Genomic DNA, 14,347 nt, shown 5'->3' with positions numbered 1-14,347 from the left:
GACCTGAGCTACCTTTCAATATCAATTACACCAACCTTCTATGTAGGGTTTTGCAACTGCATGGTGTGGCTAACTGCAATATAAATAATTGCACCTTCATGGTACTTTATCTTCAATCTGAAGGCAGACATTATGGGCCCGATTCATGGAACATTTGCCCGGTTCAAAGTGACTTTGCATTGCTGAAAAGTAACTTTGCACTTCCGACACAAACCCTGATCCATGGAACCGTGCAAAGTGTATTTTTGCATTGCAAAATCCGGGCAAAGTCAGCTGATAGTAATTTTTGTAGTACAAAATGACTTAGCCCTGCAAAAATACACTTTGCACAGTTCCATGAATCAGGGTTTGTGTCGGCAGTGCAACGTCAGTTTTCAGCAGTGCAAATTCACTTTGAACCGGGAAAATATTCCCTGAATCGGGCCTAATATGTCCACATGGATCGTATTGCGCTTACCAAATCCTTTATGATAACAAAGCATAACGACCTTCCCTCCAACGAGCACCAAGGGGCATTGAGGTGAGGATTTGGGAAGCTGCAGTAGGGCCAAAGGGGCTGCAATTGAGTTAGTGAGACCCACTGAAATAACCCCTGGGAGCATTAGAGTGAGCACCGCTCATCGTCATTTGCTATACCTTCCACCAGGTGTGAGCATTATGCTGCTGTCCCGCCACACCCAATCCATCACCCTACAGTGGACTCCATCAGATGCTACCCTCTCAATAAAGCTACTGAACTATGATATACATTGTATTCAGACCAGCTTGTGAAAACATACATGTGTACTCATACCAAGCAATATGATTGTGTTGTGTCTAAGAGAAGTAATGCATCTGCTGCAGAGGTCTGTGTATAACCACTGAGAGCTCTTGAAGGTCTTTCATAGTGCAATAAAATGAGTGCCCTTCGGTAACAATCAGCACGAGAGGCGATCCGGTTAAAAATATAACTGTATGTCTGACCATCATTGTTCATATTGACCATCAGAGTCTTGGCAGTTCCTTAATTTGCTCTGTGGCTTAACTTTAACATTTCACTGCACCCATGGTGTGCCTCACCTTGCAAACGCTACATTTGCCTATAAAACTTTGTTCTCTATACTGGTGCTCTTTGAAGAGGGAACACTGAGAGAATGACCCCTGGGCAGACAGGCGTGGACTTACAGACCACGAAGAGACAGAGAAATCAGACAAGATTCAACAGTCCAAAAGTGGGTCCTATGCGACTGGCAGGCTAACAAAGGGATCACAGTCTCCCCCTGCCACATCTATGCCCCAGACATGAGATGAACATTTACTAACAAACATGGGGCCTCATTACAAGTCTGCCGGTCTGGAATTAAGAGTGCCGGTAGCAACCTACTGGCACCCATTCCGAACTGGCAGACTACAACTGTGTCCTCGAGGACTCCATGGGAATGGGGACTAACAATTTCTGCCGCTTGAGATCCCGAGCCGCCGGGACTTGTAATGTCCCAGTGGCACTGGGATCTCAGGCGGCAGAAACAGTGTTACGGAGTCACTGGTGGGTTAACGCCAACGTCGTAATGAGGCCCATGGTCCCCTTCTGTTTGCAACACAGTGTTGTCAATTATAAACCTGACTGCTTCGTAATGCAATATGTATACTTCATGAAAATATATTCTTATTAATCTCAGAACCCACTACTGCAACCTCCTGCTTCTGGATAGTTAGTTGAATTTCAACTCACTTTGCTCTCTCCACCTTTTAGTGTAGCATTCCCATAACCGGCGACAGACTCCCAGGACCCAAATGTAGTTCTCATGCAGCTAGCCTATCACTAACATAGTAAAACACAAAGTAGTCATCAAGTAAAACCTAAGCATTGAAACATATAATGTAACCATACTAGTCTTCACTTCCAAAGCAATTGCAATTTTGCTGACATGTAATGTACCATTTATCAAGTTATTACCTGCAAAGTCATATACAGTTGAATATGTAATCCCATAGCCCACAACTGCAATCAGTTGCCTTAGGATAGTCACGTTTCAACTCACTTTGCTAGTTCCAACTATTAGCACAGTTTTCCCCTAATAGTTGGCAAAATCCTACATCCTAAATATGACTATGGTGCCAGCAATCACTACTTTACTGACATAGTCAAACACAAATTATATGAAAACTGTTTAATATAATTTTACAGTACTTGTCATTTCTGTAATGTCAAATATTACTTGCAATGTAATATACAGTGTATTATGTTATCTGCGTTTAATTTGATATACAGTAATGACAAAGCAGAGAAGTGTTCTAGCAGTTCAGTTGCACTGCACTTTCTCCAAAGCACAAAAAGGGGGAAACAATGGTTTGGAGAGTTGTCCCAGGCAACACAAAGTGATTATGATACATTCACAACTTTCCACTAATACCACTTCAGTTTTGTTTATCTTCCTAACTGAGACATGTATGCTCACATATGACTCCTGAGCTTGGAGTGCCCAGAGGGCGAATTTGCACTTCAGGGAAGATGCGCCACAAGGCTAAAACATGCCTGAGATTGATTGTGGTCTCATGCAGAAGGGATGCCACAACAGCAATTATAATGGATTATTTATAACATGATTAATACTGAAGAGGTTTCTAAGCACAGACCCGTGATTCGAACCTGTGTTGCTCTGTGTCGTCTTGTTTCCAAGACAAGCGCGTTGCCAATGAGCTATACTATCCGTGCCAATTTGGGCTGGCCTTTTCCTTTTGGGGAGGGACCAAGCATGATTGGCATATGATATTTCCCTTCAGGTAATGACATTGCAGACTGAAAAATTGTTTGGGGGGTATGCAGAGAATTGCCAGTGGTTATGATTCATTTAAAACCATCCAACCACCAACGTTCGGTTTTCTTCCAGCTCACACACATGCCAAAGGAAAAATCTGAAATCAAGTCAGGTCCTGCTCACAGAATTGTATGACTACAAGGAGGCTCAGGTGGGTACCAAGTGCAGCATAATGTCCTTGCGTTAGGGCTAACAATTGGACCAAGCCTTAAACTGTCTTTAAACAGACAGGTAAGGTCACCTATTTGGTCAACCTTAAAACCCTCGGGATATCCATAGTGTGAAAAATCAGTGCACTCCTTCCTACGGTCGTGAGGAAATGCCTGCTCTGCTCTTAGTGCCAGAAAAGGAGAAAGGAGGAAGTGAGCCTCTCACAGTCCTAATGTAAGGCATGCCCACAGATCCCTTCCTGAAAGGAGTCAAACTCATCACAACTGACACTCAGACAACACAAGGACTATCACACGTTATTTGAACAGTTTTCCATCTGTTCTCCCAGATTCCTTGTCTCACACCATGGTGCAAGCTAAACACTGACACGGGAGACAGCATGCCTGTGAAAGGTTACAGGATGTCAGATCAGGTGCAGAGTTCAATCAAGGTTCAACTAACCTAAATGTTGGATCTAGGGGTAACTGAACCCTCCCAGAGCCCATGGTCCAATCCTGTTGCTCTTGTTCTAAAACCCAGAAACTCAACCATAGGCTTTCTTGAGTTTCAGATGACTCAATGCTGTAACCAGGTCACCCTTTCTTGCAAGCTGTTCACCTTGTGGATAAGCTCGGGGCGGCTCCGTTTCTGACCAACTTTGAGTTCACCTCAAGTTAATGGCAGAGGGGCTTAACTCAATGTGCCAGGATGAAGACCGACTTTTTTACCCTGAAGACCTGCACTCATGGTAATGGTTTTTGGACTTACATTCACCTGCAGCTTTAGAGAGCTTGGTAAATCATACCCCTGCAGTCTTGAAGAGCTACCGTTACCTCCGTACGAGACATAACTGTCTTCAACCGTAATTGGGAACAACATTTTAACCAACTAAAGAGAGTGCTGCAGACTCTTCAGTCAGAAAAACTCACTGTTAAGACTTCAATGTGCTAGTTGGAGCAAAGTTCAGTGGTTGATTTAGGAAATAAGTGGGCAGAGGTAATGTTATGCCACTGGCAGGTGGTTCAGTGTGGCACCTAGTGGTGCCATGCCCAATAAGGCAGCAACTCCTTAAATGGCAATAAGTTATTGACATCGACTTGATTCTGCCTATGTGAGGTTGTTGGTTGCGTTTCTCAGAAGCCCTCTCTACACATGCACAGTTTGAATGCTGGCTGGAAGCAGTAAGCTTTAAAGTGTAAAAAAAAGAAATAGATTAGAAAGGGGTTATTGCTTCTTGCGCCCCCTGCTAACAGACCTTGACCCCACCCCTTCTAATACTTCTCACAAGCTGAGTTGGGATCAGGATACTTGACTTCCACTCAACCTCTAAGAGGTAATTGCATAGAACGGGGTCATAATGCAATCAATCATCAGCATACCCAGCGCACCACTCTGCCACACCTGTGACATGGAGCCTGTTCATCACCAGTTAAGGTGCGGACTCTTGAATGAGGGGCGCAGCACATTTTTACTCCAGTGCCATTTTCCCACCAGAAGGGTAGGCATAAACCTGAGTCAGATGCCTAAATGCCAGGCCATGAAGACAGCCTGCTGTGTTTTCACTGCCAGAAAGCATTTAGAACATCTGCTGGGCACCTATGAATCGATTATGCAGCACTAGCACTCATCGAATTCTGATTTGAGCAGAGCTTGCCCCAGGCCCAAGCACTTCAAATCAGCAAAGATTGCTGCGGTGGTGGAGGGGATGGGTGCAGAGTCAGGCTCCATCAAGACTCCTGTTTTGGGCAGGAATGAGTGCTGTGAGATGCAGCATGGCAGCACGGAAGACATTGTTTTTTCAAGCTTTTAAAAAATGATCACTGTGACATGCAAACAGCAAGATTCTATGCACACCCTTGCTTATTTGGTAAAACACTGCGGCCAAGAGATGCTCAACCTTGTGTTGGCCTAAGCCACTCCTTTTTACTCCTGAGACTCTCTGATCAGGAATCCATCACTGAAAGAAATAACTTGCTACAAAAGCATGTTGCTTTCAGATCGCCAGTACCCATGTCTTTGTTTGTGACCCCTCACTTTACCTGCTGAGCGCATGGGTCTGCCACTAAACAAATAATGGCATCATTTGTTAAATTCCAGTTTGCTGAAACCAGGTACATTAAAGTTGGCAGCTGGCCTCTGACCCGAAGGGCTTCTTTGTAACTCTGGGACAACATGGGAAGCAGATCTGAATCCGGGATGGAGCGAGCAGGAAGCTGTTGCAGTGGTGGAAGTGATATTCAGCCTGCTAGATGTTGGGTGGCAGGTGTGCTTCTTTACCCTCTGAGCTGTGGAAGGCTTGGCCCATCCTTCATCATGCAAACACCTGGCATTAAAAGGACATCGTAGAAAAAGAGCTCATCCTGTTTACTCAAATGACCCAGCATACGAAGTTCACTTCCAGTGCGACTAAATGACCTACGTGGAAGGATTCTTTAGATGCACACAGCAGGGAGTTATAATGAGCAATTAGTGTACCCAGAGCTACATGTGGACCTCTCAAGTTAGCAGAAGGTTGGCACTTGTTAACTTTAGCACTAGCTCATGTTATGACAGTCCCACTTCCTATGCATACCTCGCTCCAGGGTCAAAGGTGCATCTCCTGTTGAGGCTAGCTGCAGCACACAGTTGTAGTTAAATCTTTGAATGGTGCAGAGTGTCTATAGACTATCCTGCACCACTCACAACTGGTGACAATAACACTTTTCCATGCTATGTCGATGCCCTCTGTGGAACTTCCTCCCACTCACAGTGCAGGTTGTTCCTTCCAACCTCTGCTATTTGTGTATCTGGGATGTGCCCCAGCTCATCTGGCATCTAGCCTTTGCCCCCTTGCACAGCAGTCTCTTTAGGCCTTTCCCCCTCTTAGCCTCCCCCACCCATCATTACTGTAGGCTGCCCTCCCACATCGCTTGTAACTGGTGCCAGAAACCATCCCGTCTGCAGGGGCTCAAGTTCAGCAGAGAGGCTTTAGTTGGCCTGACTTCCGTTCTGATGTATGTCCAGCTAGAGCACACAGCCTTGTACAATGATAGCTTCCTTGCCTTTACTGCCACCCCAAGTGCTGTGATGCGTGTATGTTGCTTTCTCCAAGTTCTATGTTGCAGCATTCGTCTTTGATATTAAAGGGCATTATGGGAAGTTTCAAGAAGCTGCTGCAAGAAACATAACTTTGTGTTTTGCAATAAATGAACTAATATGACCTTTATAATTACAGTATATATGGAGCAACACCAAGAGTGAAGCCTTTTTTTTAATACTAAATAGTGAACTGTATGAACCCAATCACTTCTAGAGGGTTCTAATGTTGGCACATTGAGGATTACATGATTTTCCCAGGATTACACACTTTAGTTGAGTAGTGAAGCTGTGATATGCATAACGTCCTCAGCTTAGGCACTTGACCACACATCTTAATTCTACGATATTTGGTAGTCTTTTGTTACATTTTGGCTTTCACAAATATTCTGTTTTATATAGATGACTTGAATAGCACACACATCTCACACCATATACCAATCTGACAAATTTGTATAGAAAAATGATGAGCAAAATGAGAATTTTTCTGAAGAACTGTGTGTACTCGGATCCTCTATGAACGGTGGCTGGCAGGACCTTCCGAGAGATGTGGGTGTTAGTGTCTTGAAAGGGTTGTGGGTGATAGGGCCCTCCGAGAGCTGCCTGGGCCAGCGTGTCCAGAGATGAGTTGGATAAATGAACTTCCTGAAAAATGGGTCAACTGATTATGTGAACTGGTCTTTTTAAAACCAATATTTTTTAGGGACGTTTTGATACATTGCAACATCGATCTGCCCAAGATTCTAAGAGTAGGGCAAGGCAATTTCCACTTTTGATGGGTACAGACAGTGTTGATGGACAAAGATGTACTTCTAGAGGAATAACCAGGGGCCAACCATGCACCCATTATGGAGGAGACAAGCAAGTCAGCTCAGTGAAAACTCTGAGTTCCCTCTCAGCTGCGGCAAGCAATTTAGGATTAGCTCTTGGGCTGGAGTTGGTGCTGTAGGCTTGCAGTACTTCAGGCATGCATGCCTAAAGGGTAATCCCGTGCATGGTGCATTTTGTTTCCTCAGCCTTGCATGGCCCATTGAACATGCATGCTAGGTACTGAAGGCCCAAATGTGTGCAGGTGGTGTTCCTGTGCCCCGCACATTAAACTGGCAGAAAGATGGTAATGTTCTGGCTCTCTGGCTCCACTGTGAATGTCAGGAACAAGGACTGGAAAGATGATTGATTGACACCTTCCCCTGCTTCCTAGTTCATGTTTTATCTTCCTTCTCAAGCTCTTCGCTCATCCGCCTCCAACTCCCTCAGGGTCAGTCACTTCTCCAAGCAACGAGTTGCTTGTAGATCTCTTTCCTCTGATGGTGCCTCCCTCTGGAACAGCCTCCCTACCTCCCTAAATTTCAGGAGAACCATCTCCGGTTCCGGAAGCTCATCAAAACCTTTCTCTTTGCTTCTGCTTTTCCTCCTTCCCTCTTCTGCTGACCTCCTAGTTGTAACTGGAACTGCACTGGCTACCTGGACACCCTCTGATCTCGGGACCAGGTCCTCCCCCGCCAGCATTTCCCACCTGCACTTCCCAACTGGCAACCCCCGCACTTGGGGACTGTCTCTGTATCCCTACAGTCCCCCTCCCAGCCCTTGACACCTGATGCCTGCACTTACCCATGCACTTGCCACATGCTGGCCGCTACTTACGTATTGTTATCATCTTTGCCATGTACTGCACTGTCCCTTCCCCCTTTCCGTGCACTTGTGCGATCTGAATGGCACCTGGCCTAGTAGGATCGCTGTCCGTCCTCCCATTGTACCCCTCCCTTGCCTCATCGCACCTTGCAATACTCGTGTATAGGCGTGTTATAAATGCCATGTCATATCATATCATGCGTGGGAACTTGATGGCCTCCCTGGCAGTGAGTAGGTGGGTGCCCTGAGTCCCGAGCGAGCTGAAGCCCAGGTGTTGGACAGGTAAGGGATATGTATGTGTATGTATTGTGACAAATCTGTTTGTCCTCCCTTCTCCCCAAGGGGGAGACCTTTCCCATGGCACCAGCGGGGTCTGTCCACAGTACAATAATCCCTCTGTGGGTGGTGCACTGAGGGAGGATCACCCGGGGAGGAACCCTTTTATGGGATTGGGGACAACCATGCTCAGAGAATGCCGTATTCTCCCGCGTCAGTATACCTAAAGCCTTCCCAAATGTTAAATCCTCATTCCCCTTCTTTTGAAAGGGCCAATGTGTGCTATTGTCAAGTTAGTCAACTTAATATACCTGACAACGTTAAAAAATAAGACAATATAAAGCATGCTGCATATGGCTCGATTTCAAGTATTGAACAACCTAACATTCTTGCCAGGATCCAAACATCAGAGAATGCAAACTATACTGCATATGGCTATTCTTCAAGTAATGGGAAACGTAATCCACTTCACGAGACAGAAACATTAGAGAATGTAAAGTATGCTACATCTGACTTTATTATATTTACGGAGAAGAAGATGACCAGGAGTCGAAGGATCACTCAGAAGAAGCAGAGAGAGCGATCTAGCTTCTCAACAAATGTGATTGTCCCAAAGCAATTCCATTTTCCAACGCGGCAGTTTAAACACACGACAGCTCCGATGAAAAGAGAGTCGTGTCCTCCAAGGAGGAAGCCGGTGAGCCGTGCAGCAGGCAAGCAGACAAGAGCTGCCAGGAGGGAAGCCATGAGCTGAGGAGGAGAACCCAAAGGCAGTCCAGGAAGCAAGGACTTCTCGGGCTTCTGCAGCCGAGAAGAACCTCTGGGCTTCCAGAGCACCGGTGAAGAGTCCATGAGAGAGGACGGATCACCGGGGAGAAGCAAACATCTGCAGAGCCGCTGCAGACTGGGATGGAGCCGGAACGCTACCAGAGCCCCAAGAGACCCAGCAGCTGCTTGGGAAACACTGGAACCTGTCAGGAAAAATTAAACAGGTAAATGGGTTACCCAAGAGGTGCTGGAGGTCTGGAGGACCAAGTGGGTGAAGGCACATGCTGGAACAAGAGGGTCTGGGACCTTGAGAACACAGGGCGATTCTGGGACAAGCACCCACATGAGAAACAGAAACAAAAGCCAATCCGAATATTGCGAGTCTGGGACATGAATCCATATGAGAAACAGAGACAAAGCCAATCAGAATATTAAGAGTCAGCGACTCTCACCCAAAGAGCGACAGTTCATGAGAGGGCAAAGGCTTGGCAGGAGAGTATATCAAGTCAGTTTGAATATTGCAATTTTGTGACCTGCACCAATATGAGAAGTTCATGAAAGGACAACTGCTTAGCAGGAGAGTGAACCAAGCAGTTACAAATATTGTGAGTCTGCGACTCGCACCCAAAAGAGGGACAGTCTATGAGAGGACAATTGCGGAGGGGAAAGGATTACAACCCTAATCTTGGAGTCCTACTGTTTTGAACATTTCTTTATTTTTATCAGTTTTGATTACCCGAGATACTGGGAACTAGTCTGTTGGTTGGATCTACAAAGAACACTTTACTTTGGGAAGAGATCATCCTTGCACAGTTGGTTTACATTATTAGTAGGCTGTTTGAGACGCAACAGTGACAGACTTTATAGTTGTGGACAGTTTGACAATTTCCTTGGTTTTCTTAGATGCATTGAAACCCCTCTTAGTTTTAGGAACAGAGAGGCCTTTTTCCAACCCTTTTTCTTATAATAAATGTTTCTGGACAAAAACATGCCACAATTGTGTCCGAGCCTTATTTCTGGTGGATGTAAAGGCCTCTTCTCCAGGGTTGCATGGACTGAACTTCATATTAACAAATCTGGTGAAATCATATGCAAATGTACATGCTCATTACAAGGAACTAAATGTTAATTTGGCTAGTGTAACGGCTAAATTGAATTTCATTGAAGGTTTTATTTTTGCTTTTTGTAAATTTAACGGCGTCTTTCGCATTAATCCCATAGATGTTTTTAATGTAATACCTAATAAAATGACAAATACTTCTAGTGCCAGCCAGGGTCCTGTGTCGCTATCAGAAGCTTCAATATTATTAGTCACCACTGTGGATGGCCAGGTAATAGCTGGGGTCTCACCACATGCCATAACTCGACTGGAGGCTTCAGATTAAGACATTGTGGTGGTTGCTTCGATATCTACTGAACCATTGGCTGTGAATGGGCATTCTCAGGTGAAACTGGCTCTGGGTACCCATGTTGTGACAAAACAATCTAAAAATATAAAAATATTCCCAAATCCAAGAATAAGGAATCCAGAAAGTTCCTTATTAGTTTAAAAAAAAGACTGGTTGATCTCAGCCACCATAGTGAAACCGTGTGTGCTTTGCCGATGGTTGGGGAGAAGAAGGTTCCTCAATCAATTGTTGAAAATGTTAATTGTTTGTCTAAGCAGCCCCTGGTTTTGAAGGTTACAAACATGATTGCCCCAATGATGGATAAAAAATACTAACACATGGAAGCAGAAAAACAAGGGGTCGATAAAAGAAAAAAAATTCAACCGGTGGTTGGGGAAAATGTCATTACACATGTTATGAAAGCAGTTTCTGCAGACGATGTATTAGATTTAAGTATTTTAACCATTTAACCTGAAAATGAGGAGGGGGAATTGGGAGGCTATGCAGCCGTTTGATTTTATAACAAGTTCTGGTAGTTGTGCAAAATGTGTTAAATGCCACGAATACAAAAGTCCCCTGGTAATTAACTCACAATTGTCAAATGTGGGACTCCGAACAGCCCTGCCAATGGTATTTGTTGGAAATTCCCAGGCCTGGGGCTCCGTACTGACCATTTGGGGTGTAATAATGATGGGGGAGCTAAGATCAGTTTGACTTGTAAAGATGTAAACCCTAAGGAGGACTCATGTCAATCTCCGTCTTTTGTAACATTGGAAGCTAGCCGCTTCAAGATCAGGTTCCTTCCGTTACTGCTAAGGAAAGACTGGGCTTGGAATGCAGAGGCTCTCCTTCTAGGCTCAGTGAGGGGCCCTGTAGGGTCTGTTTTCACCAAGACGTCTTGGGTTCTAGAGAGGGGTTCTGATCTGACCAGGTGTCAATATCTATAGACAATACATTGATTAAGTCAGTCTCTGTGCCTTTGGCAATGTTTGTTGATGCTCTTTCTGTGTATATAAAACAGTTATTTAGCAACAGGCTGTGGTTGCCTCTCAATCATCAGCGCCTCCTGTCGCTATTTAATGAGGTCCCAAGATCTAGGCTAATAAGGTTAACTGACATTTCCCAAGTTGAATTTGTCAATAATCATTGGGTTGATCTAATCAAGTTGCATTTTTCTGTTCAAAGTGGCCATTTTGGAAGAAGCACATTTATTCTCTCGTTGAGATATGATGTATTCGAATACTTAGGGAAAAGTGAGGGAGATGGGAGCGTGTTGCCCATTGTAAGATTGGCGATCCCTGTGGGTCCATCCCAACGGACCCCATTGAGGATCAATCTATCTCATGACAATGAAGCATCATGCACTGTTGTCAATATTGGCATTAACAAAGATGAGTGTGCTAAAATGAAGATTGCAGATTGGCCCACTATTGTGAAGTCTTTACACAATGTTAAAACTATGAGTGATGGTAAAAAGTGAAATCGCCCGAGCAAATTGGCCTGTTGGAACACCAGGTGCTATTCATATCTTTTGTTTACCTCGTTTAACAACTTGTATGGTGACAATTATGGAATTATTTGTTTTCAAGACATCTGGCTTGAGACTGTGCCAGTAATTGATGGCTTTTCTACATATGTTATTAGGGCTCTTAGGGCTTACAGAGGTCTCCTGTGTGCGGTCAATAACAACATTGGGATTTATATACTATGCGCCCAGATGCCTTTGGGCCCGGCGCGCTATATAAATAAACAAAATACAAATACAAATTAAAATGTTGCAACTTGAATCCTGCTCACTTGATATTTTGGTTGTGAAGCTGGACTGGACTGTTTTAGAGACAAGCATGTATGAATCTTGTGTTTTAATGAATGTATATTTTAATCCTGGGAAGAACACCCTAAATAACTTTTTATCAACATTATTTGATTCAATCTCATTGATCAACTGAGTGTGATCCTTATTTTATGATAATGGGTGATTTTAACAGTGAGTGTCTGGACCAAGCGTGGTACATGACGGCCCCACGTAATAATGAGGTGTAGGTGCGGAGGGAGCATGGCAATCACATTCGGGCTGAATTGAATATATGGGATTTACACATTCTTAATGGCTGTATCTCAGGTGTCTCAGGTGATTGTCCTCCAAAATGTACATGCAAAAATATGCACCATAAGTCAACGCTCAATTACATTAAAAAAATTATTTAAAAAATGACATGGCCAATTGGAATTGGAAAACTGTAAAGCGTTGATGTGTTGGGGAAATAAATGTAAGATTATGTTGTACGGGCTGTTCATCAGCAGGTCTTATCTTCTTTCCACCAAAGGTAAAACAGAAAATGCATGAAATGGATTGGATTGACAATAGAGCCAGGATTCTTGAATATCATCTTTTTTTATCACTCAATGTATATTAGACCTTTTAATGTATTAAACATTTATTTATGCAAACATCCTTCCTGTGTTTGTAGAGCTACGTTTTTAAGATTAAGGTTCAATTTGTTTTTAACAAAAGAGGTGACAGGTGCAAGAACGGGGATATCTAGATCAGGGAGGCTGTGTAGATTCTGCCGATGTGGAGACATTGAAACACTTGGTGGTGGAATCTGACATTTTAACACCACTAAGAAAGCAGATGTTTACCAGATTTATGAAGTATGATGTGTTGTTTACAAAAGATTACAAATGGAATTCGATATTGAATTCTCAAGTAACTTCATTAAGTATTACTGTGTTGAATTGTATCAATACTATTTTAAAAGATGTTTACATGTGCTCATTGAATTAATTGAAATATAATCATGTGTTATGCAAAAGGCTTATTTGTTAACCACAATGGAATACATAAATAAAGAAATAGCTGCCTGTGGGATGCAGCTGTCGAACCAATGTCAATGAATTCAAAATCACATTAAAAAACAGTAAGAGTCCGTGAAGAAATTAAATACAGTGGCTTTCCCACATATATGGCAAAAAGAAGACCAAATGACTATCAGCTGTGCCCATGCGAACAGATGGAGATTGAACTAAATGATGGAGATGCTGATTGATAGTTATGATACCAACTGTTGAGCTCCAATTGAATTAATTGAGGAAAATATGCACTTTTTTGCCAATTTATGTTGTCAATCACACTTTTCACAATTATGGGCACTCTGCAGTCACATTGAAAACTATTGTATCATGTCTCATGTCTCGTTCCATCATGAAAAGCTCTCAGAATCTATCATATTACCCCTCCTTCATCTTGGCACCATGTAATACAGTTTCATACGATGGAGCACCACTACTGCACCCCTATTAGTTGAAACGGTTTTTGAATCATCATTCTTTTGTAAAAGGTTTGTACATAATGTTAGAGAAATGGCACACAACCCTGGTCTTTAATGGCTGTAAACAGGGGAGGTTTTAAAGACGTCCAGCATGGACATTTATAATATGAATTCTCATCCCATGAATCTAAATGGGACATCATTTACATATTCAGTGGTTACCCAGAAACCTGATAGGTCTGTGGACCTAAATTCCAGAGACATGCAGGGGAATTTCATGTGGTCAAATATTTGAAATGATGAACGTTTCCCTGCTAGCTCTGTAAATTACACCAATTAATTAAGCAGATCTCAATGTTTTACTTAGCAATATAACTTTATTTTAAAAGACTATATGATGATGTGATAGCTAAAAAAAAGAGGGACATATCTGGCACAAAGAATATAAAACTATATCAGCTCTCCCATATGTTTCATTGTCTCTCAAGAATTCACCATGCTTTTGTCTGTGATGATATCAGAGGAATGAATTAGTGAGAGAGTGATGCAAGCTAATGTGATGAAGATGAGATCAGTTTTGGATCAGGTTTCTCCTTTAAATATCACTAAAATGTTATGCTAGGGGATGACGGAATGCTTCATTGGAAGGGAAAATATTAGAAATGTCTACAAGTGGAAAAAGATAAAACAAACACAAGATTACCTTTTGTGCAAAATGGGCCATCATATGCAGTCCTGGAACAGTCACAGGAGTAGCCATTGTACTTCTCCACACATTTTCCTCCGTTTCGACAGTACATCCCAAAGCTTGTGCAATGCCCTGAACAGCCAGCTTTGACTCCTGGGGTGACATTTGCTCTCACTTCCAGGTCCAGGGTAACCCCGTTCATTCTCAAAGACCGTATGCAGCCAAGAAACCCCCTTTGTCCTCCGGCAGCTCCTTCACAGAAACACAAAACATATTCATGTTAATGCATGCTCACGGGTT

The 14,347-nt window shown here is 43.3% G+C and overlaps 1 protein-coding gene across 3 annotated transcripts in view; it reads right to left on the bottom strand.

Annotated features, from left to right (window-relative positions):
- The window catches only part of CNTNAP2 (contactin associated protein 2), a 3,301,953-nt gene that overhangs the window by 515,295 nt on the left and 2,772,311 nt on the right, over nucleotides 1-14,347 (bottom strand). For all 3 annotated transcript variants that reach the window (XM_069648309.1, XM_069648308.1, XM_069648310.1), the window contains exon 18: nucleotides 14,063-14,299. In XM_069648309.1, coding sequence (XP_069504410.1) covers nucleotides 14,063-14,299 — 237 coding nt within the window. The remainder of the gene's footprint in view (nucleotides 1-14,062; nucleotides 14,300-14,347) is intronic.

This window comes from Ambystoma mexicanum, chromosome 2q (assembly GCF_040938575.1).
Source record: "Ambystoma mexicanum isolate Mex_15411 chromosome 2q, UKY_AmexF1_1, whole genome shotgun sequence".
NCBI classification, from domain to species: Eukaryota; Metazoa; Chordata; class Amphibia; order Caudata; family Ambystomatidae; genus Ambystoma; species Ambystoma mexicanum.
The sequence above is the reverse complement of the archived record's forward strand: the minus strand, read 5'-3'. Positions and strand labels throughout refer to the sequence as shown.